The sequence below is a fragment of the Schistocerca serialis genome, chromosome 9, assembly GCF_023864345.2.
Source record: "Schistocerca serialis cubense isolate TAMUIC-IGC-003099 chromosome 9, iqSchSeri2.2, whole genome shotgun sequence".
Lineage (NCBI taxonomy): Eukaryota > Metazoa > Arthropoda > Insecta > Orthoptera > Acrididae > Schistocerca > Schistocerca serialis.
The window spans coordinates 462,153,689-462,177,253 of NC_064646.1; the positions used below are offsets into that span (position 1 = coordinate 462,153,689).

At 57.9% G+C, this 23,565-nt stretch overlaps 1 protein-coding gene across 1 annotated transcript; it reads right to left on the reverse strand.

Moving 5' to 3' along the window:
- Positions 1-19,443: 19,443 nt before the first annotated feature.
- On the reverse strand, positions 19,444-21,435 carry LOC126419713 (uncharacterized). The gene is made up of 2 exons (XM_050086894.1): positions 20,434-21,435; positions 19,444-19,941 (listed from the first exon to the last, which is right to left on the reverse strand). The coding sequence occupies exons 1-2, from the start codon at positions 21,433-21,435 to the stop codon at positions 19,444-19,446; spliced, it is 1,500 nt and encodes a 499-aa protein (XP_049942851.1).
- Positions 21,436-23,565: the final 2,130 nt, after the last annotated feature.

The window sequence follows — 23,565 nt, forward strand, 5'->3', positions numbered from 1 at the left end:
CAGAGCTCCGCAGTCATGGCCCTGCAGGAGGCCAGCGAGGCCTACCTCGTCGGCCTCTTCGAAGACACCAACCTGTGCGCAATCCACGCCAAGCGCGTCACCATCATGCCCAAGGACATCCAGCTCGCGCGCCGCATCCGCGGCGAGCGCGCCTAAACCGCGCCGCGGCACCGCACCGCACAAACAAAAACGGCCCTTTTCAGGGCCACTAACATCTCTCCGTCGCGAGCAAACTTTGTCGGTCGCCTGCCTCTCGCCCCGCAACCCAAAAACAAAAAAAACCACCACTTCCCGTCCGTCCGCCACACCCGCTCACTCTGCCTGCCTGCTAGCAGCGCGCAACAATCACACATCATCCCTCCCCGGCGCTCAAAGCGCACAATACCCAACGGCCGACGTCACACCGCACGGGTGGCTGGCTGGCTGGCCGGCCGCCGCTTTCGTTTCGAAAACAAAAAAAACCCGCACTCCACTCCGACGGCCAACGGCCAGGCAGGCGCGCTCGCTCGCTCTACACGCCACCGAAATCCCCGCCGACTCCTTCCCACATCTCAACGTGCCCCCCGTTGCAAAACATAACACACACACAAAGGAACAAAACAAAGACCAGACACGACTCGACAAGACAGACATCCGAGAAGAACGAACGCAGGCAAGCCAACCAACGTATTCAAACAAAAACAACGTGACAGAAAACCAACCGTCGGCCGCCGCCACAAACACGGCGACAATCAACCACGACAACAACACCGCTTACCGCTACCGCCGCCCACACCCGCCACCGACCCCCGCAATCCAACCACCACGGCACGCAAACAGCATCCCCACGGGCATACAGAAACGCCAGACAGACAGACAGACACCCACACCAAACGCAACACGACAATCAAAACCTTCCCCGACGTGCTTTGATGGCCCTGAGAAGGGCTGTTTTGGGCCGCGCGTCTCTTGCGCGCCACTAGACGACGACGGGGGGTGGGGACGACGGAGTCAAGCGCCAAACCCTTCCTTTCCCATCTCTTTCTCCTCTACTCTACTCTACTTCTTCTTCTTGGGCGAAGCCTTCGCCTTAGACGGCGTCGTCGCCTTCTTCGGGCGCGGCGCCTTCGGCTTCTTCGTCGGAACCTTGGCGGCCTTCTTCGCCTTCGACGGCGACTTGGCCTTGGCCGGCTTGGCCGCAGCCGCCTTCTTCGCACCCGCGGGAGCGGCCGACGCCGCAGACGCCTTCTTGGCGGCGCCCGCCTTCCGACCGGTCGCCGCCTTCACGCCACCAGCCTTCTTTGCGCCGGCCGCACGGGCGCCCTTCTTCTCCTTGCTGGCCGGAGCGGCGCGCTTCTTCTTGGCACCGCCAGCACGAGCCTTGCCGCCCTCGGCCGCCCCCCCGCCGCCGGCGCCGGCAAGCTTGAACGAGCCGGACGCGCCCTTCCCCTTCGTCTGCACCAGCTCGCCCGCCACGACGGCCGACTTGAGGTACTTCTTGATAAACGGCGCCAGCTTCTCCGCGTCCAGCTTGTAGTGCGCGGCTATGTACTTCTTGATCGCCTGCAGCGACGACCCGCCGCGCTCCTTCAGACTCTTGATGGCGGCCGTCACCATCTCAGAGGTGCGCGGGTGCGCAGGCTTGGCGCGCGGCTTCTTCGCAGACGACGCAGACTTGGCCTTCTTCGTAGTGCCGGTGGCGGCGGGTGCCGCAGCAGTCTCGTTCGTAGCCGCCTGATCTGCCATTTCGACGACGCGCGTAACACACAGCGAGAGCGAGCGGGACGGCACGGCAGGCACGCAAGCACAGCACAGCAGCGGAGCAGAGAATGAGATGCTCAGGTTGTTATAGTGTACCGAAGTTCCACTGGGCTGTGCCCGTCTGACTTCAAGTTATGCGCTTGGGGATTTATGAAAGTGAGGTATTGTGCTATGTGCGTGTTTTTATGTAAATGTTTGTTCTGTGTGTGGGTAAGTGTTCTCTAAATGTCTCTAAATTGACGGGTGAGTGTTAGTTTTGGGCGCTTATGTTGAAAATCGGGGTGTTCGCGACCTAAATTTTGTATGAGGTTGTGGGGCGATGTTTGTGCTTTCTCATATTGTTTGGTGGACTTCTCCTTTATGAGGGAGTATATGGTTGGGTGGCCTAAAAATTCTCTAATTTGTGTGTTTCGGACGTATCTGTCAGCGCCTGTGATGACTCGGAAGGTTTTGTTCTGGAGTCGCTGTAATCGTGCCAGCGTGGTGTCTGACGCCATCGACCATACTTCCGATCCATACAAGATGGCCGGCAGCATGAGCTGGCGCCAGAGAAGCATTTTGCAGCTTAGGGTGAGGCCGTCACCCTTTAGGAGGGGGTATAGCTGCGACAGGAGGGCGCAGCCTTTGTTGGCAGTTTTGTGGACGTGTTGTTGCCACGTAAGACGCCTGTCTATTTCGAGCCCTAAGTATGTAATACGGTTACGCCAGGCTAGGTCCCGACCACCAATGGTGAGTTGTTGGTCTGGGAGTTTCAGCCTGGTCGTAAAGTATATTGCTTGGGATTTCTCGGGGTTAACCTTGATTTTCCAAATGTTGCACCACTGAGTGATGACGTCGAGGTGTTCTTGTAGCTTGCGTCGTATGAATGCAAGGTTACGACAGCTCCTGAAGATTGCTGTATCGTCGGCGTAGAGAGCAATCCCTCCGCCGACCTGCTTGGGTATGTCGTTAGTGTAGACTGAGTATAGAACGGGACCCAAGACCGAACCCTGCGGTACTCCGGCCGCAATCGGTCGTGTCTGGCTCGATCTCGATCCACTTCTTACGAAGAATTGACGCTCCGCAAGAAATGAATCAATGATCTGTATTAGATGTCCTGGGCACCCTATTTGGTCTAGTTTATATATTAGGCCATCGTGCCAGACGCGGTCAAATGCCTTCTCTATATCCAGGAACACTGCTCCTGTAGATTCTCTCTTTGCCCTGGCCAGGCAAATGTGCTCTACCAAGCGCAGGCATTGTTGGGTTGTGGAGTGTTCAGAGCGGAATCCAAACTGCTCGGGCATTAGGATGTTGTGTGCAGTAAGGAAGTGTTGAAGGGGTGAGAGGATGAGCAGCTCGAGTATTTTACTCATGCCATTTAGTAGGGAGATAGGTCTATAGCTTTCTGGAAGGAGCAGGTTTTTATTAGGTTTGGGGAGGGTGATTACTTTCGCAGTTTTCCACACTGAGGGGAAGTAGGTGAGCTTTAGGCAAGCGTTGAAGACGCTTGCCAGAAATGTTATGGCAGGAGGTGGAAGGTGCTTTAGGAGTGGGCTGCGGATGCGGTCAGGGCCAGGAGCTTTGTGGTTTCCCTGACGCTTGATAAGTGCGCATATTATCGGCTCGTTTACGGGCACGAATTCTGTATTTGGGCGCGTATTTCTAATCTGAGTCACTCGTCCGACGACTAATCTTTCCTGCCTTTCACTCTCGTCATCATCGATGACGTGAGTTCGGAATTGTGACTCTAGTGATTGTGCCATTATTTCCGCCTTATCGTGATCTTCGTACACTAGACCGTTCACGCCGTGGAGTGGCCTGTTCTCTCTGGTGGGGGTTTTCCGCTGCCGGGCTATTCGCCAGATCTTGCGTTTGCTGCTCTCTGTTTCGGCGGTTTGTAATATCTCCTCCCAGCAGCGGCTCCTGTGCTCCTGCAGTCGGAGTTTCACATGATCCTCCAGTCGCCGCAGCCGGCGGCGGTCAGCTGGGTCGCGGTGACGCTGCCACAGCTTACGCAACCTGCGTTTGGCGACTATGAGGTCCCAGATGTCAGGGGGCAGGTCCCTGGCGCCAGGCTCTGTGGTGAGCCTGACGCTTGTAGCGCGAGCACAGGCGTGGAGGGCGTCTGTGAAGTTGGTGATTGCTTCGTCTATCTCTTCTTTTGTTTCCATCTGTGGGATTTCCTCCACGTGCTCACCCACCAGGTATTTGTATCGGTCCCAATTTGTTATTACTTCTGTTTTTGCCATCCTCCCGGCTTCGTCTTCGACACTGGCTATGTCCAGAACGACCGGGTTGTGGTCAGAGTTCAGCTCGTAGTGCACAGTGACTGTCGCGTCGAGAGCAAAGTTTTTAACGACAAAAATATCCAGGATATCCGGGTTTTTTGTCGGGTCCGCAGGGATATGCGTAGGCTCGTCGGGTGCGATGACGCTGAGGGCGGCACGCCTCTCGACGAGTCCATGCAATCTCACACCACTTCTGTTCTCGGCGCGGCAGCCAAAGGCCGCATGTTTCGAGTTTAGGTCCCCTCCCATAATCACACGAGCGCCAGTACCCAGCAGAGCCTGAAGGTCCTGTGTCAGTATGGTGGTGCCCGGGGGGTGATAGGTGGAGATGATGGTGTATGGTATGTTTTGAATTTTTATTTCTATACCGGCTGCCTCGATGCTGGGTGTCTGCGGTAGGTCCACTGTGCGGAAACACCTTCTGCCTTTTACAAGGACCGCTACTCCGCCGCGCTCGCGGCCTACGCGGTCTACTCTATGGATGGAGTAATTTCTCACAGAAAAGCGGTCCTTGGGCTTAAGGTGGGTTTCCGTCAGGCACACAACGTCGATCGCATACCGGTCTAGAAACTCCTCTAGGATATGTTTTTGTGTTTTTACGCCATTGGCGTTAAAATTTAAAATGGTGAACTTCCTGGATCTAGGGGGATCCATTAAAAGCGTCGAATAATGAAATTGCTCCCTCTGCGAGGGCCATGAATTTACTTAGGCCATCAGGCGCCGCCCGCACGCGCGCCATGGTGTCCCTAATTGTAAACATGATGTTTGTCAGGCTGAAGCCCGCAAACAGTTGGCGCAGCTCGTCAAAGACGCCGAGCGGCGTCCCTGGCTGCTGGCCAGCAGCCGACTGAGGCGGCGCGGCAGCTGCGGGCGCCTCAGTGCGCTGGTGACGTGGAGGGGGAGGCCAGGCGGCAGCTGCCGTCGGGGCGCGTGGTGGGGGAAGCGAGGGAAAGGCATCTCGCCCCGGCACAGTCGCTCTGCGGCTGCTGGCGGAGGCAGAGCTAGCTGCCTGCGCGTTGGCCGCAGATGTTAGCGGCGGCGTCGTGGAGGCGGAAGCGCCTCGAGACAGGGCAGCACCGTTTACCGACCGAGGGGGGCGGGTGGACATCAACTGTATTCGTGTGGGGCATCGGCTGTAGTTCGCCGGGTGATCGCCCCCACATAGGGCGCATTTTGCCGGGGTTGCACGGCTCTTCTTACATGTGTTTGTCAAGTGTGGGCCGGCACACTTGACACACTTTGGAGGATGGTGACACTGCTCTGCAGAGTGGAACAACTGCTGGCATTGGTGGCACTGGACAGGACCTTCAGGTTGGCGATACCTCTCTACCGTAACCTTGCAGTTCATGAACAGCTCGATTTTTAGGAGTTCTCTATTTCTCTCGTCTGGGTGTAATATTACTTTGAAGGAAGCTCTCTTCCTGCGCCCCTCTCCCGGGTTGCTCGGGTCAGATGCCTTGGTCTCCTGTTTGACCTCGATAACCCTGAAGTGACGCGCAAGGAGAAGCTCCTTTATCTCCGCGGGATCAGTGTCACTGGGGAGACCTTTGATCACCGCCTTGTACGCGTTTTTCTCAGTGACCGGGTAAGTGTGGTAGGGTATTTTCTTCTGCGTGAAATAGGCAGTAAGAAATCTGTAGTCGGGCAGGGTTGACGGTTGAAATTTTACGGAGGACCCCCTGCATGAGGTATTTAGTCCTCCTTTTAGTTGAGGGGCGACCTCCTTTATGATTTTCATCGTACCGTTTACGATTGTGGCAAGGATTGGGGGCACCTTTTCCCGTTTCGGCCTCGATTGCGTTTGCGCGCCCGAGGTCGAGGGACGGGTAGGCATTGTTTCGGTCGTTTCCGCTCCGTCGGTGTCAATCAGGGCGAAACTATTTGATGTTGGTATATTTGCGATGACAGCTTCACCCCCTACTTCCATGTCATCACTCCCAGGTTGCTCTGTTTCCTCAGCGAGCCGGCTTGGGGCCGGACGCTTAGGCGCTGGCATTACGTCCGAGTCTTGTACGCGTGTTTTTGCTTTGCTAATGGCTGAAGTTGGTTGGCCGCGGGTACCCAGTGACTGGGTGCCGCAGCGGACTGGGGCTTTGGGCTTACCCAAGATGACTGTGTCAGCGGAACTTGAAGTCTGACATTTACTGCCCAGGGGCACTGGTTGTTCGTTCGTTGGCACCGTTAGGTATCCCCGAACAGCGCCAGCCCTACCATTGACTGCACGCGGGTTACCGGGTAGTACCACGGACCCTGGCGCAGGAATTTCCCTACTCTTGGAGGAGCAGGGAGGATGCCCTGCGGCAGTATCTGGATGATTCACGTCTGAGGCAGATCAGACGACCGGTGAACTAGAAAGCCACGGCCCTCGCCGCCACCGCGCTGCCAGTAGACCGGCAGCCGCTGCACGACAAAGGGACCACGTAAGCGTCCTACCACGACAAATTTGCGGCGCAATCGCTAAGCGTGCGCACCCACACACGACAATTTTTGCTTGCGTTGTGCACGCACAACGCACACGACAAATTTTGCTGTGCTACGGCTAGCGTAGCGCTCCCAAGGGATCTCCCAGCAGCGCGCGGCAGTATAGCGTCCGCTCACGGCCGATCCACCCCCTCCGCAGAGAATCACAAGGGCCCAGCCAGTGTCGCGGGCGGGCGCGGACGGCCGAGAGAGCGGCCGCCACTCTGCGCGCCGCCGCGCCGCGCCTCCCGCGCTTGCTACCGCCCAACGTCCGACAGCCTGTGCGGAGCAGCCCCAAACCTGCGCCACAACCGCCCGCGCCTTTCAAACCACCGAGGATGGGGCTACACACAGCCACACCACAGTCGCCAACCAGTCGCCACGGCAGCGCCGCAAACCACGGCCAAACTGCAGCTACCGCGCGCTACAGCCTGGGTCGGCCCGCCGAGAATCGCCGCCCCCGCCCAAATGCCGCCCCCACAGCCCCAGCCGACGACCCGCCACAATGGCCAAACCTTCGGCAAAACTCCCACACCGTCGCCGCGGCAGCCCGGCCAGCGCGGCCGGCGCCACAGCCACACAAGCCGAGGCGTGCGGCGATGACGGCCGTGCAAACGCGCCTCCGCCGCCCCATCGCCTTCCGTCGCCCTCCCGCCGTTTCCCGATCGGCCCGCAGCCGTCGGGCCACATCGCGCGCCGTCCTCCTCCTCTCGCCCGCCAACATTCACAGCCGTTTCTCAACAATTGCCCGCCGCAAACGGACGCCGCCTGCGCAACAGGCGCCGCCGCCCCTCGCCGCTTCCGACCCAACCCCTCGACCGAGGCAAACCGCAATCCGAATCTACAGACCAACCCAATCTGCCGTCAAGCACACACGACAGCCGACCTTACACGTTACGCGTTACACATTACGTTTACACGTCTACGTTAGGTTAGGTTAGGTGGACGTGGGTTAGGTTAAGGAGGACCTGGGTTAGGTTAAGCGTCAAACTTAGGTTAAGCATTCAAACACGTCAGGCGTCAGAGGTTAGGTTAGGTTAGGTTAGGTTAGGTTAGGTTAGGTTAGGTTAGGTTAGGTTAGGTTAGGTTAGGTTAGGTTAGGTTAGGTTACACGTTAGGTTAAGGGGTCAGTGCTAGGTTAAGAAGCGTCAAACGTAGGTTAAAAAAGCGTTCAAACGTGAGGCGTGAGCCGGACAGCTTACCTTACGTAGACGTTAGGGGCTCACAGGCTGAGCTCACCTCGCCACACCACAGGTTAGGTTCGGTTCGGTTCGCTCGGCTCAGCGTAAAGCGCCGAGGTCAGGGTTACGTTCGTTCACCTTCGGGCGCCACACTTTCGGTTGAAAGGTCGCGACGGGACGACGTCGGCAGGCACGCCGCAAACGAACAAAAACGTACAGACCACGTCGGAAACCGCCGACAGACGGGGGAGCAGCACGACCACGACCAGACACCGAGCGCGAACGAGACACACGCGAACCACCCCCACCCACCGGCCAAAGGGCACCACACAACAACCCAGAGCACCACGTGTCGACACCAGAGCAACCCGCCGCTCACGCGACATGGCTGGCACCGAAGGGCAACCGCCCGCAACTGCGCTTTCCGCGCCGGCCCGGATGCACGTCGTGCTACAACAACACCACTACCGTACACAGCCGCTGTTCACAACATCGACCACCATTCACACGCACCGCAACACAGCTCGCCGACACAGCCGAACAAAACAAACACCACACAACAACAGCAACAACGCCGCCGCCTCTACTTGTGCCGGCGACCCACCCCGCCGATGGCGCACCTTTCGCCAGCCGGCAATCGACACACACGCACCCACCCACCGGGGCCCAGTGCAAAAAAACACACAAAAACAAAAAAACAAAACAACACAAACGACACGGGAAGCGCACACCGCCACTTCGCGCGCACGCCACCAACCAGTCGTCGTCTCACAATAACAAACACAAACAAAATAAACTAACAACTAGGGCAACACAAAACAAAAACGCCTCGCACGAACCGCCCACAAAAAGGACAAGCACACGCACAGCCTCTGCTGACGACCACGACGCAGCGGCACGCTGCTCCTGTCCCGCGCCCCGCGCCCCGCGCCCCGCGCCCCGCTCGATTCACAACTCACGCGACACCGTCAACGACGGGCTCGCTTCCCGCAACCTACCACCTTTCCGCCACGACGCACAGCCCCAGCCCCACCCGACGACGCCCGTGGCAACGACTGCACTTTCACCACCGCCTCCCCCTTCCCCCCCAAAACACACACAGCCAGCCAAAAACGCACTCGCGACCCACACATGCACGTGCATCGGCACACGCCAACCAGTCAACGTCGACAACCACACGCAAGGCTCGAAACGAAACCGGCGTCCTTCCACGTTGCCATCAAGCTACGCGACACAAGACACAAGGAACCAACACAACAGCCGGCCCCACTAGTTCCCACTCTCACGCCGCAAAAAGCACACCGAAACCGCCAAACGCACGCACATTCCCCTTCGCACTGACACCACCGACCGGCTCGCTACCACACACCTCTCGGCAGCCGTTTCACGCCAATTCGCCACACCGCCCACACAGTCGACAAGCGCCCGCCCTGTACGGCACACGCAACGACGCAGCGCAGCAAAGGGCGCCCGCAACACATACCTCTCCGCCGCCCGACGCGCCAACCGCCACACCACACCGCCAGCCACTCGCAAATTGTGCACTGCCACCAGCCACACGTCCAACACGCCGCGCCGCCTCCGGCCACCCGCCAGGGGGCGCTCACGTCCGCGACAACAGCGCGGCCCGCCGGGCCGGGCCGGGCCGGGCCGGGCCGGGCCGAACCGAACCGAGCCGCCGCTGCTCTGCACTCGGCACGGCCACACCCTGCTGCAGACCGGGCTCGTCCCTCTGTACGCGTCTGCCTGCGCATCAACACAACACGACCTTTTTTTTTTTCTCTCTACCGCCATCCCTTCTTCTCGCGTTTTACTCGTTGTTGCAGCAGCGGCGCACACCTACACATCCACAGCCCCAGCCGAGCCGGCCTCACCTCAGGGCCCGCCGCCAGCGTCTCCTCCTCGGGCACAGGTGCGGTGCTGTGGCCGCCCATCCAACCGCATTGCTGGCCGTCCAGCCACCAGGCGTTCCCACTGCCGCGAGCCACGCCGCGCACCGACCCTGCTGCAGAAAACGAAGCATAGCCAGAGACCGACCGATACACAAAGCAAGCCGTCGCCTCGCCTCTTGTCCTTCCTGCCTTCCTTCCGCCCCCGCCCTTCTCACACCACCGCCTCTCCACTTTCGCCCCCCCTCCTTTTTTTTTTGTTTTTTTTTGTCTTCTTTCTTTCTTTCTTTGGCCCTCTCTCCTTCCCGCCATGGCGGTTACGGCACCGCCTGCAGCGGCAGATTTTTTGCGCCCACACGCCTACTCCTACCACCATTAACCTTGCCCTGCCCTGCCCATCAACGTCGCAGCAGTCGAACCGACGCTTGCCAACACACTGCCCACGTTCCTTTCTCTTTTCGGCCTACGCCCATTACGCGCCGCCGCCACAGCACCTTCCCTTCCCACAACACACCGACGTCATCACACGCACCCAAAACAGGGGCCACGACCGTGTTCCTCGCCCACTCCCATCCCGCACGGTACGCACATTCCCAACTACTACCGCGCACCCTCCCTTTCCAATCTCTGTGTCTGTGTCCTGTCCGCGCGTGACGCCTCTCAACATCCGCCGTCCCCCGTCCCGTTTTCGCCCCCATGCCGTCGTCGCGCCGCCTCCTCCCCGTCCACCGCCGCCCCTGTCCGCCCCGCACCACACCATACACCGCTGCTTGTCCCGGCCGTTGCCACCAAAGGCGCCGACCGCAAACGCGCCACGCCGCAGCCCCCGTGCGTCTCGCGCTCGCTTGCATCTCCGTGCCGACGCTGCCTCTCTTCCCGCTCGCACTCGACCTCGACAACACAGTCTTTGGCTCCGCCACTGCGTGTTCCGGTGGTACGCACGCTGCAACACGTATGTATTCATTACCAGAGCGATGGCGAGGCATGACAGCATCTCTGTCTGACCAGAGAGTTCTTTATCGCTGCTAGTCGGCGCTTGGACCGCGCCAGACGACAGTAGTGGCACGCACCGGGTCGCCAGGAACAGTTGTTATATATATTGTAGCGCGAGTCGGGAGAGGTAGTAGTCGGTCGACAGTGGTAGCGGGTGGACGGTTGTACTGAGCGGGCGTCGGCGGCGTGCTCTGCTCGTCTCGCGACTCTGGTCACGGTTCGGGACGATGTATAGTATATTGTGTTATAATCAAAAGGTGGTGTGACGCTGCATTGCGCAAATCTGATAACGTATGTTCATTGTACTTATTTTGTTCAACAACAAAAGCCCCACTATTACTTTTTTTTCTAAAGTAACTTGTGTCTCTTAACGAAAAACATTCACTTTTTAAAGACTACTTCCTATGGCATTTCCCTCCAAGGAGTGCAATTAATTACCAGCCAGCACTCATTCATTGCACACAGCTGTGTAAGGGGTATCTACAATTGAGGAGTGGATATAAATGCAATTTTTTGTTTTTTTTTTTGTGTGTGTGTTGTAACCTCCCAGCAAAATTTAAAATAATGGACAATGTTATTTACGGATGCTAATGGACATTGCGCTAATTGTAACCTCGCCCACAATGAGAGGTATTGAAAATGGCAACAAAAATGTGAAATTCGCAATCTGACTCAAATATAAAGTCTTCACACAACATTTAAAAAAGTCCGTTCAGTGACAAGAAACTTCAATTAAACCGAAATATCGGTCTTTGGCCCTGTGCAAAACAATCAGAATTAAAGTCTTACCTCCGAATAAATGGATGTCACATTTCTGCTCTGGTTGTTGCGCAGCGCTTGGAGGAACTGCATTGCAAATAATAATATTCTCTTTTTTTTGTGATTTTAGTGACATTTTTCTTCAAAGAAGTGGAATGAAATGTGAAGTGCAACGAACTCTTTAGTTCAATAAAAAATTAAATGTTTGAAAAATGCTTTTGAAATAAAAATTATTATTGGGGAACTTGTTGGAGAATAATTACAATAAATACAATTTTTCATCATCTAATGATTATATTAATTAACAGTATACCTTATTCACCATCTTGACCAGTGTTGCCGACCGCCTACATCACACAACCGCACTCGGCTGCTACTACTGACCGACCGCTCTGCATGACGACTATTAGCGTACTGCACGCGACGACTACTGACAGAGTACAGCCCTCAACTACACAGAGCTACGGACTCGCAACGGCTGACTGACTGACTGACTGACTGACTGACTGACTGAGAACCGCTCGCAACACTCGCGCAGTCCAGCGCAAACTCTCTGGTCACAGATGCTACAATGTCTCGCCATCGCTACTATGTTACATACGTGTTTCAGTGTCTTTTTCATTGGGGTAACGATCTTTGGCTCTTTTTATTCTGAATACAGGGCCAAAGGTCAACGCTGCTGCCCTTATACAATTTATCAGGTTTCATTATGTCTGTTGCAATGTTACATACGGTTCACTCTTTCATTAATATTATCGTTGGGTTTGTTTTGTAGGGACGTTAACATTCTGGCACATTTTTATTATCATCGGACTCTCTGCTATTTGTGCAGGGAGGTTATACCTGGGTCCATTTCCATTTCCATTTACATTTTAATATTGATAGACTTTTTGTTTTCTTTTTTGTTTCTTGTTGTTTTTCCTTCTTTTTTTTGTTGTTTTTTTTTTTTTGTTTTGTTTTTCCCGCTCTCACCACCACCGCCGCATCACGCCTTCCGTTTTCTTGGTTTCTTTTCTGTTCTTCAACTGCTTCAACATCACCGCGCCCCATTTCCACACCACAGCCATCAGCCTCCAAGACGGGCGGGCGCAGTGTGCCATTTCCGGCGCACAAGCACACCCGTACGGTACTCTCCTCGCCCCCACGCCACCAACAACACAGCGACCACGCGGCTTTCAGGCATGGCACGGCACGGCACGGCACGGCACGGCACGGCACGGCACGGCACCGGCGAAATGCGCCGCCCCCGCCCCTCCGCGCATCCGTCCGTCTCGCCACGTTCACTGACAGCCGCGTCTGCGGCTACACCACGACAACCACAACACAACACCGCTCCCCTCCCTGGCAACTCACATTGTTTTTCTCCTCCTCTTTTGCACAAACCACAACGCCGAGCACAGGCGCAAGCCACCCACACCGCGCCCCTCCCCGTCCCGTCTTTGGCCGCCGCTCCTCGTTTCCTCGTTTGCCCCCTCCCATCTCCCGAAATGCCATGCCAGCAGCGTTACGCATGCCCCTCCCCTGTCCACACAACACTACCGCCAAAGGAACAGCCTTCCGGGCCACATGCAGGGCACGCCCACCTCCAAACACTGCCAATTCACACACACGCACACACACTCACTTTCTCGACACCTTTCTGTACGGAGGGTGCGTCATCTCGACCGTGACAGAGTGACGGCAACTATCGACGATCCACTTCCCCCCACTGGTAAAACATGTCCACTAACACCTACATACATCATTCAAGTACACAGACAATAGCATACACACAATGGGAGGGCACACGAACATGGACGGCACGGCACTGTCATACACTCTTCCTCAGAACCATATCAACAAACGTTACGTACATCCGGGAAAGCGAAAGCGAAAGCGAAAGCGAAAGCAAAAGCAAAGGCAAAGCCCAATGCAGCCGTCAAAGGTAACGTTCACCACGGCAGACACTTGCAGCCGCGCCGCCGTTAAACGCATTTCAGTGCGGCTCCAATACGCCTCCGACACGGGAACGTTCCGTTGCTCTACGAATGCGTTTCTCCCCTTTTTCCCTTCCTCTCTCTTTTGCCCCCCCTCCTTGCACTCTTGCCTCATTCCTCACGTTCTGCCCAGACATTCGACCGATCAAAGTCAACCTTTCGTTACCGTTCTCAGCGCGACGGTGTACAACAGTATGACGGGTGTGCCCAAGACTTCGGTTCAGTTGCGTGACGCCGGTCTATCGCGCCGATCGACAGTTACTCAGGGGGCGACGGATCGGACCACGTCACCGACACACAAAACACTTTCAAACAAACAAATACATACCGGATGGACACAGACAAACACGTGTACAGACATTCGCCAAACAAACGACCGCCGCCGTCGTCGTCTAGCGTCGCGCTTACTGTACTGCACTGGACACGCGTGCATCTTGAATGACGACATCGGTGTGCGTGCGTCGTACGCAATCAGTCAGACACGGCTATCAAACATCAGAGTCGAATGGTACATCATCGTGCGTGTCGCCGTACACGTACAGTACAATACAACAACAATGCGTCTTAATGGCACGTTCATTTCAACGTCACTCACACACCTCCACGCTGCAGTTACGTCGCACCATTGTCAAACTCGGCGTACAGCAAAGGGAATAGTGGGCGGCAAAAAAAAAAAAAAAAAAAAACCAAACAAAAACATTTCACATTTCACCCTCGCCATGTATGATGTGCAAAAAAAACAAACCCGCAAACGGCCGTCGTTACGGTGACACAAAAGTCGCCGATCGCACTGTCCCCCCTCGCAGACAGGTAACACACACACACACACCAACACCAATGGGTCAAAACCACTCACTCCAACGAGGCGTGCCACCATTCCACGCCACGGCGACCAACCTCGTGGCCGTACCCCGCAACACGCTTTGACGCGCGCCCCCCCACCCACAATCAAAATGCACACATACATCACAGCCGTCCACACAAACAACAACAACAATTCCGCCCTTCCCGCAAAAGGCAAGTTGGTGGCCCTGAAAAGGGCCGTTTTGCCGCTCTCGCAACGGAGGAGCCTTCTCCATCCTTCCTTCCATTCCAGAGCCACCTCCTTACTTGGAGCTCGTGTACTTGGTCACCGCCTTCGTGCCCTCGCTCACGGCGTGCTTGGCCAGCTCGCCAGGCAGCAACAGCCGCACAGCGGTCTGGATCTCGCGGGACGTGATGGTCGAGCGCTTGTTGTAGTGCGCCAGGCGAGAAGCCTCGGCCGCAATGCGCTCGAAAATGTCGTTCACGAAGCTGTTCATGATGCTCATCGCCTTCGACGAGATGCCCGTGTCAGGGGGCACCTGCTTCAGCACCTTGTAGATGTAGATGGCATAGCTCTCCTTCCTCTTGCGCTTCTTCTTCTTGTCGCCCTTCGAAATGTTCTTCTGCGCCTTGCCAGCCTTCTTGGCGGCCTTCCCGCTAGTCTTGGGCGGCATCTCGAACCAACGTACGGCAGCAGCAACACCAGTAGCAAGCGCTCCGCTCTAGTCAGCGTCTCCCCACACAGTGGCACCCGCCGCCAGCCGCCGCCGCACCTTTACCAGCTCGCCCTGTTGCGGCCGCCGACCAATGGGGCGCGCGCGCAACCGGCCGCCGCACCCGAGCCCATAAAGCACCCCCACCCCGGCTGCGCCGGCACGCACTCCGCTGCTCGACTCGCTGCCGCTCGCACCGGTCGTTTTCGTTTCCGTTTCGTGTGCACCGTCGCTAGCCCATCGCCATGTCCGGACGCGGAAAGGGAGGCAAAGTCAAGGGCAAGTCAAAGTCCCGCTCAAGCAGGGCCGGGCTCCAGTTCCCGGTCGGCAGAATCCACCGCCTCCTGCGCAAGGGAAACTACGCAGAGCGCGTCGGCGCCGGGGCGCCCGTCTACCTCGCCGCCGTCATGGAGTACCTCGCGGCTGAGGTGCTCGAGCTGGCCGGAAACGCGGCCCGCGACAACAAGAAGACGCGCATCATCCCGCGCCACCTGCAGCTTGCCATCCGCAACGACGAGGAGCTCAACAAGCTCCTGTCGGGCGTCACCATCGCACAGGGTGGTGTCCTGCCCAACATCCAGGCCGTCCTGCTGCCAAAGAAGACCGAGAAGAAGGCCTAAAGGAGGCCAGGCAATCGCAGCGCCGCGTGCTCCCCTGCACGCAACGCGCTTTGCCGGCTCGGCTCGGCCCACAACAATCGGCCCTTTTCAGGGCCACCACACAAACCTACGTCCAAAGCAAAATTTCAGTCGTCCTCGCCGCACCTTGTTTTGTTTTTTTTTTTTTTTTTTTTTTTAACTTTGCACTGTCACAGCACAGCCGCCGCCGGCGCACGTCCGCCATCTTGTCGTCCACACAGCCCGTGTGGCCCAACACACACACCCACCCACATTTTGCACGGTCGCAGTCGCCTTCCAAACGACAACGGCAGCAATAATGACCATTGTTAAAGGGAGGCGTGTCGACACACCGCCCTCCACTCCCGCGCGCAACGGCCGTCGACACGAACGAAACAGCTGATCCGGCCGCCTATGCCCACACGCCTTGCCTCGGAAACCCCAACGCCGCCGCAAACACACACACACACAGAGCCAAACCACGCAAGCAAATAATCACCGCCTCTCGCACAACAACACACAGCCCGCCATCTCCGTCGCGATCGATACAAAGACACACAAACGAAGCAGCTCCAGCCACATGACACGTTTCCTTTCCTTCTCCCCCTCCCAGTCACATCACGTCGCTCAAACGGAAAGAAAGAAAGAAACAAACAAACAAACAACACAGCGCACACACGCAGCAACAACACAGACTCTTTCGCACTTTTCAACTTCCGAACAGTGTGGTGGCCCTGAAAAGGGCCGTTTTCTAGTCTCTGCCACCCACAAGCACGGCCGCGGGAAGGCCAGCGCCCGCTGCGACGCAGCCTAACCGCCGAAACCGTACAGGGTGCGCCCCTGCCTCTTCAGGGCGTACACCACGTCCATGGCCGTCACAGTCTTGCGCTTGGCGTGCTCAGTGTACGTCACCGCGTCGCGGATCACGTTCTCCAGGAACACCTTCAGCACCCCGCGGGTCTCCTCGTAGATCAGACCAGAGATGCGCTTCACGCCGCCCCTGCGAGCCAGGCGGCGGATGGCGGGCTTCGTGATGCCCTGGATGTTGTCGCGCAACACCTTGCGGTGCCGCTTGGCGCCACCCTTGCCGAGCCCCTTTCCTCCCTTGCCGCGGCCTGTCATCCTTCCTTCCTCGGGCAAAGCAAAACGTGCACAAACAGCAGCTGCAGCGGCTGGCGAGTCGGCTACGGTCTGCGCCCAGCGACTCCGACTCCGTTACTCATGTGCCTACCTGAGGCACGTGTGTGTGCAGGGTAAGCACTTGTGTGCTGTTCCTGCAGGACCTGAAAGAGATGTTTTTGAAAAGACTTCCTAACTGTTGTTGGGGTCCTCTCGGTGTTTATCTCGTGGGTCCTGGTGTTGTTGGGGGAAGGGTTATTCCCGCAACAGGTCCGGCCAACGGGTAGTTGGTCGATGGTGTTGCTGCTGGCCCAAGCCCCGAATGAGCCGATTGCGGGATTGACCCGCTTTTTGGTAAAACTGACGTGCTAGGACTCGGAATCGGTCCCGCAACGTCAGGATGCCCGTGTCTTCATGGAGAAAGGTGGTTGGGTAGAACCTGGGAAGGCCCAGCGCAAGCTTCAGCGCCTTGTTTTGCACGCATTGTAGCGATCGTATCGAGGAGTCGGCGGCATTGCCCCACACCACGGCCGCGTACTCTAGCACTGGACGTACCAGTGTCAGATACAGCGTGATGCCGTGACGGGAGGGCAATGTGGACTCCGGGTTTAACAAGGGATAGAGTGCACGAAGCCGCCCTATCGCCTTGTTTCGGATCCACTGGATGGTGGGGCCCAGGTGAGCCGCTGGTCTAGTCTCACTCCGAGGTAGGTAGCTGTTTTTGACCACGGGATGGGGCCTCCCGCGATGTGTAGGGCTTCTAGGTTTGGCGGCACTCTGCGCTTCGTGAACGCCACCGCCTGGCTCTTGCCAGCGTTAAATTTAAGGCGCCACATGGTGGCCCAAGCACCAAGCGCTTCACATCCTTGCTGGAGGCGACGCCCCATGGTATGCGCGTTCATGCTCCGGGTGAACAGAGCAGTGTCGTCCGCATAAAGGGCCAACTCTACTCCGTTCACTCGCGGAGCGTCGGCGGTGAAGAGCGAGTAGAGTATGGGGCCTAGTACCGATCCCTGCGGTACGCCGGCACGTATGGGTCTGTTTGTGGACCTTCCCTGTTCTGCCCGGAGGTGGAATGTCCTGCCAGATAAGTAGGACCTGAGAAGCACTCCGTGCGACGTCGGTACCCCGAGTACAAACAACTTGTAGACGAGGCCGTCATGCCACACGGAGTCGAAGGCGCGTGAGACGTCCAGGAATACCGCCCCAAGGTATTCCCTCGTCTCCAGCGCCCTCATAGCTGGTTCCACGAGGCGGAGCAGCTGGTGGGTCGTGGAGTGACCTCCGCGAAAACCAAACTGTTCGTCTGGCAGTATGTCTTCCTGGTCCACGTGTTGCAGAAGTCGCCGCACGTAAAGTCTCTCGAAAACCTTCGAGAGACATGGGAGGAGGCTGATGGGTCTGTAGCTGGATGGCGACCGGGGGTCCTTGTCCTGCTTCGGGATGGCCACCACCTCGGCATGTTTCCACACCGAGGGGTAGACACCCGAGGCCAGGATTTCGTTAAAGACTGTGGCCAGGTATTGCTCGTACTCCTGAGGAAGATTCCTAAGGAGTGAGTTCGGGATGCCGTCGATGCCACCTGCCCTCCGGGCGTTGAGCGATCGGAGTTGCAATGCGACTTCTTCGGCGGTGATGGGGTCTATGCTGTCACCCTCCTCTCGTGCGTCGAGGAAGACTGGGAGACGTTCTTCCACTAGACGGACGTGGGCCACGTCGATGTCTTCTACCACGGGTCGGAAGTTTGCCTCAAAGGTGTCCGCTAGGACACTTGCCTTGGCGTCCGGCTCGCAGTAGTGGTCCTGACCGAGTTTCAGGGGAGGAATGCGCTGCCTGCGGCGCAGAAAACCTCTCACGACTCGCCATGCACTGCCGTCATCTGGGTCGAGGGACTCGACAAGGTCGGCCCATGCTTGGTTGCGGTGTTCGCGGACGGCCGCAGTGATGGCACGACGCATGCGGTTTACGCGGCGTTTCGTTTCTGGCTGTCTCGTTATTTGCCACTCACGGAAAAGATGGTTCTTCGCCACTATAAGTTCCCGTATTGCTTGCGGGAGGCGTCGCGACCTGTCTTGCGGCTGACGTGTGCGACCAGGTGTGGCAGTCTCTGCAGCTCGCAGGAGCGCCTGATTTAGGGAGATGATGGCGGCTTCCGCCCCCACCTCCTCCGGATCAGGGGCATCTGTGAGGTACTCCCGTACCTCGGTTTGGAAGTGCTCGACGTTGATATTTTTGAAGGATGGACGACCGGCCCGCACCGCCGCGCCGACGACGTCTATGTCAAAGATCACCGGCAAGTGATCTGATGACAGAGCCGTCCTCGTCTCGGCAGTCGTAAACCGATCGACCCCCCTCAGTATAGCAACGTCGAGAACGTCTGGTTGTCCGCGCACTGGGATGTGGGTTGGGTCGTAGGGCCCTAGAATGATGGCGCCGTGTCTGAGGGCGGCGCGTTCAAGTCGGCGCCCGCTGACATTTGTGAGGCGGGAGTTCCAGTGGGCGGACTTTGCGTTAAAGTCCCCCCCGATGAACAGCCTCCCCTCCATGTCCAGTAGGGTGTCAAAATCGGCCTCTTGCAGGACACCCCGCGGCGGCCGGTATGCCGCCACGAAGGTGATCTTGCCGACAGACGTGTTGACGGTCACGCCGGTGGCTTCAATGTGCTCGAGTCGTGGCAGCTGCACCGGGTAGTGCCGCAAGGACGACCTAACATACGCCGCCGTTCCGCCGCCGTGGGTCGGCCGGTCAGTGCGGTAGCAGCTGTAGTTTGCGACCCTGACATGCACACCGGGTTTTAGGAATGTTTCGCAGACGAGGCAGATGTCTACTGCCTCGCTGTATAGAAATTCCCTAAATTCACCCTGCTGCGGTATAAGACTGTTTGCGTTAAAAACGCAAATAGTCAGGCCATGGGTATGGTCGTTATCCATGACTGGGGGGCTGGGCGATGGCCTGGAGGGCCGTCGCAGCTGCGGAGACTAGACTGGGTAGTTGTGTCATGATTCTGTTTAATGTTTGCAGTAGCGTCTGCAGATCATCTGTGATAGCGCTCGAGGCCGCGGGGGCGGGTGGCGCTGGGGCTGTACTAGGCTGGCACTGTTTTGCGATGGGTGTCTGCGCAGCAGGGGCAGCCTGTCCATTTTCGGCGCGGGTCGGGGGGGGCGGTGGGAGTAGCCCAGCAGCACTGGGTTCCGTCTGTGTGTTGGTAGGTGGTTGCAGGTTGCGGGCGGGTAGGCGGCGTTCACCGCGAGGCGGGGCCTGCTGTTCAGCAGCCCGTCTCCCGGCAACGGACGCAAAACTGACTCCTGGCTGCACTTTTTTGGCGGCCTTGCCACGCTTGCGGGATTTGAATGCGTTACAGCCCCTGTAGCTGGCAACATGCGGCTCACTGCAGTTGCAGCATTTGGGCTGTTCGTCGCGCTTTTTTACGCAATCACGGCTTTGGTGTGCACCTGCACACTTTACGCAACGCGCGGGCATGGTGCAGTTGTGTGCAACATGGTCTAAGCCTTGGCAAGAGTAACACTGAAGCCTCTTGCCTTTGGCCTTGAGTAGTTCGACTGAGACGTCGATGTCCGCAATTTTGTCGAGTTGGAAGATTTTCCTGTTGTCCTCGTTGTCCACTAGGACGACAAGGAACAACGGCATCTTTTTGTGCGTACGCGGCGATGTCATTAATTCTACCGTGCGCGCGGAAAAACCCGACTCCGCGAGTTCTTGTTTAAGGTGGGCAGGGTCCATCTTGATTGGCAGGTGGCGTATAACCACCTTTAGTAGCTTCAGGGACTCGGTGTTGTGGGTATAGCAATGGAGTCCCTGATCCCTAACGAGATCCATGAGCTTTTTGTGCTCGTCTATGGATGTTGGGAGGATCTTGTAGACGTTATTCGCTTGGACTTTGAATGACTTTACTTCCACCACTTCTTTAATCATGCGGCGGAGGTCCATGAACTCGTCGTCCCACGTCACGACTACTGGAGGGGGGCGTGTGTGTTTACGTGTTGGGGCGGCGGGTTCCGCTTCCATGACAACTTCGGTTGCCTCTGCGAACCGATTTGATGTGGCTGGCGGTGGGGCGAGCACCTTCTCCAGCCTTTTGGGCTTGGCAGTGTGCCGCCGGTTTGGTACGGTAAAACCGTCTTCCTCGGCTGCAGGGGGCGCTGTGGGGGCGTCTGCAGCAGCAGCCTTCTTTTTTGTTTGGCGCCCTTCAGGCGCGGTTACTGCGGTTTGTTCCTCAGAGTCAGAGGTGGCTGGTCGTTTCCGTGATGCCTGTTGCACATCCATCGGCATTTCTGCCGATAGAAGTGTCCCCAGGTTGGCTTCAGGAATTTCTAGTAGAACTGGCGTTGTTGGGTGCCGTGTTGGGTTGGGGTGGTCGCTGTCAGTCAGTCTCTGCGCGGCGAGGACTGGCGCGCTAGCGGCTTCTTCACTGGAATTGTCCGTTGGGGCGATCAGCAGCGCACTGGCTTCTTGAGTAGCCAAGACTGGTGACGCAACACCATTCGGGGCCGCCTCCGCCAGAGCAGCAACATCTTGAGTTGCTACACCCAGCAGGGCTCCCGGCGGAACAATCACCTCTTCTATGGCCGAGCGCGGCAGTTCACTCAGCGGAAAGGAAGACTCTGTTTGCGGCTGTTGTGCCCGGGCGGCGGCTAAGTCGTGGCGCACGAAATGTGCGTACGCCCTTTCCGCGGCCTCTTTTTCTGCGGGTGTTTCTGGCTTTGCTATGCGATTCATAATCACATACAGCTCAACGGCAGAGATGGGGCGGTAGCCTGAGGGGGCGCAAGAAGCGCCGACCGTGGACGCGGTATCGCTGTGGGCGGGTGGTGTGGCGGATGTTGCCGCCGACAGAGTGTGGTCTGTCGTGACAACATCCTCTATGGCGGTTAGGCAGCTATTATTTGGGTCCATGGGGCACCTGTAATTGAGAAAGAAAAGATGTAGATATCTAACTCTAGTGATCGCGGACTGGTCCCACGTGAAGGGGGTCCTGGATCACAGCGTGCCCTAACGTTCCCTAGGCGTGACGCAAATCGATTCCTGAATCGATTTGTGCCACAGCCAGTAGCAGATAACACGACAATTTTGCCGCTAACCAACCCGCGCGCGAGTAGTCAGCAGGAGAGACAAGCTTTTGCTTTTGCCACGCGGACGCCGTTGACCAACGCACCTTAACAAAGGCGCGCAGACAAAGACGCGCGAGAACAATAGCGCGAGCGAGACAATAGCAGCTGCGGTGAGCCAGAGCGTCCTCTCGCTACGGCGGCTCAGCGCGGTCTCCTTCTGTGCTGCGCCCAGCGCGCCCGCCGCCCCCCTATATAGACTCTGGCCCGCCCTCCCCCCACCACGCGCAACCGAGGGCATATAAGCGCAGCACGGAGGCGCGCGGGCCCGTTGTCAAGGCAGCACCGGACGCCGCGCCGCACCTAACCTCCACGCACGCCGCTCCGCTACCGCTACCGCTACCGCCAACGCTACCGCCATGGCCCGCACAAAGCAAACGGCCCGCAAGTCCACCGGCGGAAAGGCGCCGCGCAAACAGCTCGCCACCAAGGCGGCGAGGAAGAGCGCGCCCGCCACCGGAGGCGTCAAGAAGCCCCACCGCTACAGGCCGGGCACCGTCGCCCTGCGAGAAATCAGGCGCTACCAGAAGAGCACAGAGCTGCTCATCCGCAAGCTGCCATTCCAGCGCCTAGTGCGCGAGATCGCCCAGGACTTCAAGACCGACCTGCGCTTCCAGAGCTCCGCAGTCATGGCCCTGCAGGAGGCCAGCGAGGCCTACCTCGTCGGCCTCTTCGAAGACACCAACCTGTGCGCAATCCACGCCAAGCGCGTCACCATCATGCCCAAGGACATCCAGCTCGCGCGCCGCATCCGCGGCGAGCGCGCCTAAACCGCGCCGCGGCACCGCACCGCACAAACAAAAACGGCCCTTTTCAGGGCCACTAACATCTCTCCGTCGCGAGCAAACTTTGTCGGTCGCCTGCCTCTCGCCCCGCAACCCAAAAACAAAAAAAACCACCACTTCCCGTCCGTCCGCCACACCCGCTCACTCTGCCTGCCTGCTAGCAGCGCGCAACAATCACACATCATCCCTCCCCGGCGCTCAAAGCGCACAATACCCAACGGCCGACGTCACACCGCACGGGTGGCTGGCTGGCTGGCCGGCCGCCGCTTTCGTTTCGAAAACAAAAAAAACCCGCACTCCACTCCGACGGCCAACGGCCAGGCAGGCGCGCTCGCTCGCTCTACACGCCACCGAAATCCCCGCCGACTCCTTCCCACATCTCAACGTGCCCCCCGTTGCAAAACATAACACACACACAAAGGAACAAAACAAAGACCAGACACGACTCGACAAGACAGACATCCGAGAAGAACGAACGCAGGCAAGCCAACCAACGTATTCAAACAAAAACAACGTGACAGAAAACCAACCGTCGGCCGCCGCCACAAACACGGCGACAATCAACCACGACAACAACACCGCTTACCGCTACCGCCGCCCACACCCGCCACCGACCCCCGCAATCCAACCACCACGGCACGCAAACAGCATCCCCACGGGCATACAGAAACGCCAGACAGACAGACAGACACCCACACCAAACGCAACACGACAATCAAAACCTTCCCCGACGTGCTTTGATGGCCCTGAGAAGGGCCGTTTTGGGCCGCGCGTCTCTTGCGCGCCACTAGACGACGACGGGGGGTGGGGACGACGGAGTCAAGCGCCAAACCCTTCCTTTCCCATCTCTTTCTCCTCTACTCTACTCTACTTCTTCTTCTTGGGCGAAGCCTTCGCCTTAGACGGCGTCGTCGCCTTCTTCGGGCGCGGCGCCTTCGGCTTCTTCGTCGGAACCTTGGCGGCCTTCTTCGCCTTCGACGGCGACTTGGCCTTGGCCGGCTTGGCCGCAGCCGCCTTCTTCGCACCCGCGGGAGCGGCCGACGCCGCAGACGCCTTCTTGGCGGCGCCCGCCTTCCGACCGGTCGCCGCCTTCACGCCACCAGCCTTCTTTGCGCCGGCCGCACGGGCGCCCT

What these genes read in the sequence shown, in the direction of transcription:
- LOC126419713 (XM_050086894.1), bottom strand. Translation starts at nt 21,435, where the DNA reads ATGGACCCAAATAATAGCTGCCTAACCGCCATAGAGGATGTTGTCACG. An exon ending in TGATTAAAGAAGTGGTGGAA is followed by an intron (nt 19,942 to 20,433) that starts GTAAAGTCATTC and finishes TGCGTAAAAAAG; the next exon opens with CGCGACGAACAGCCCAAATG.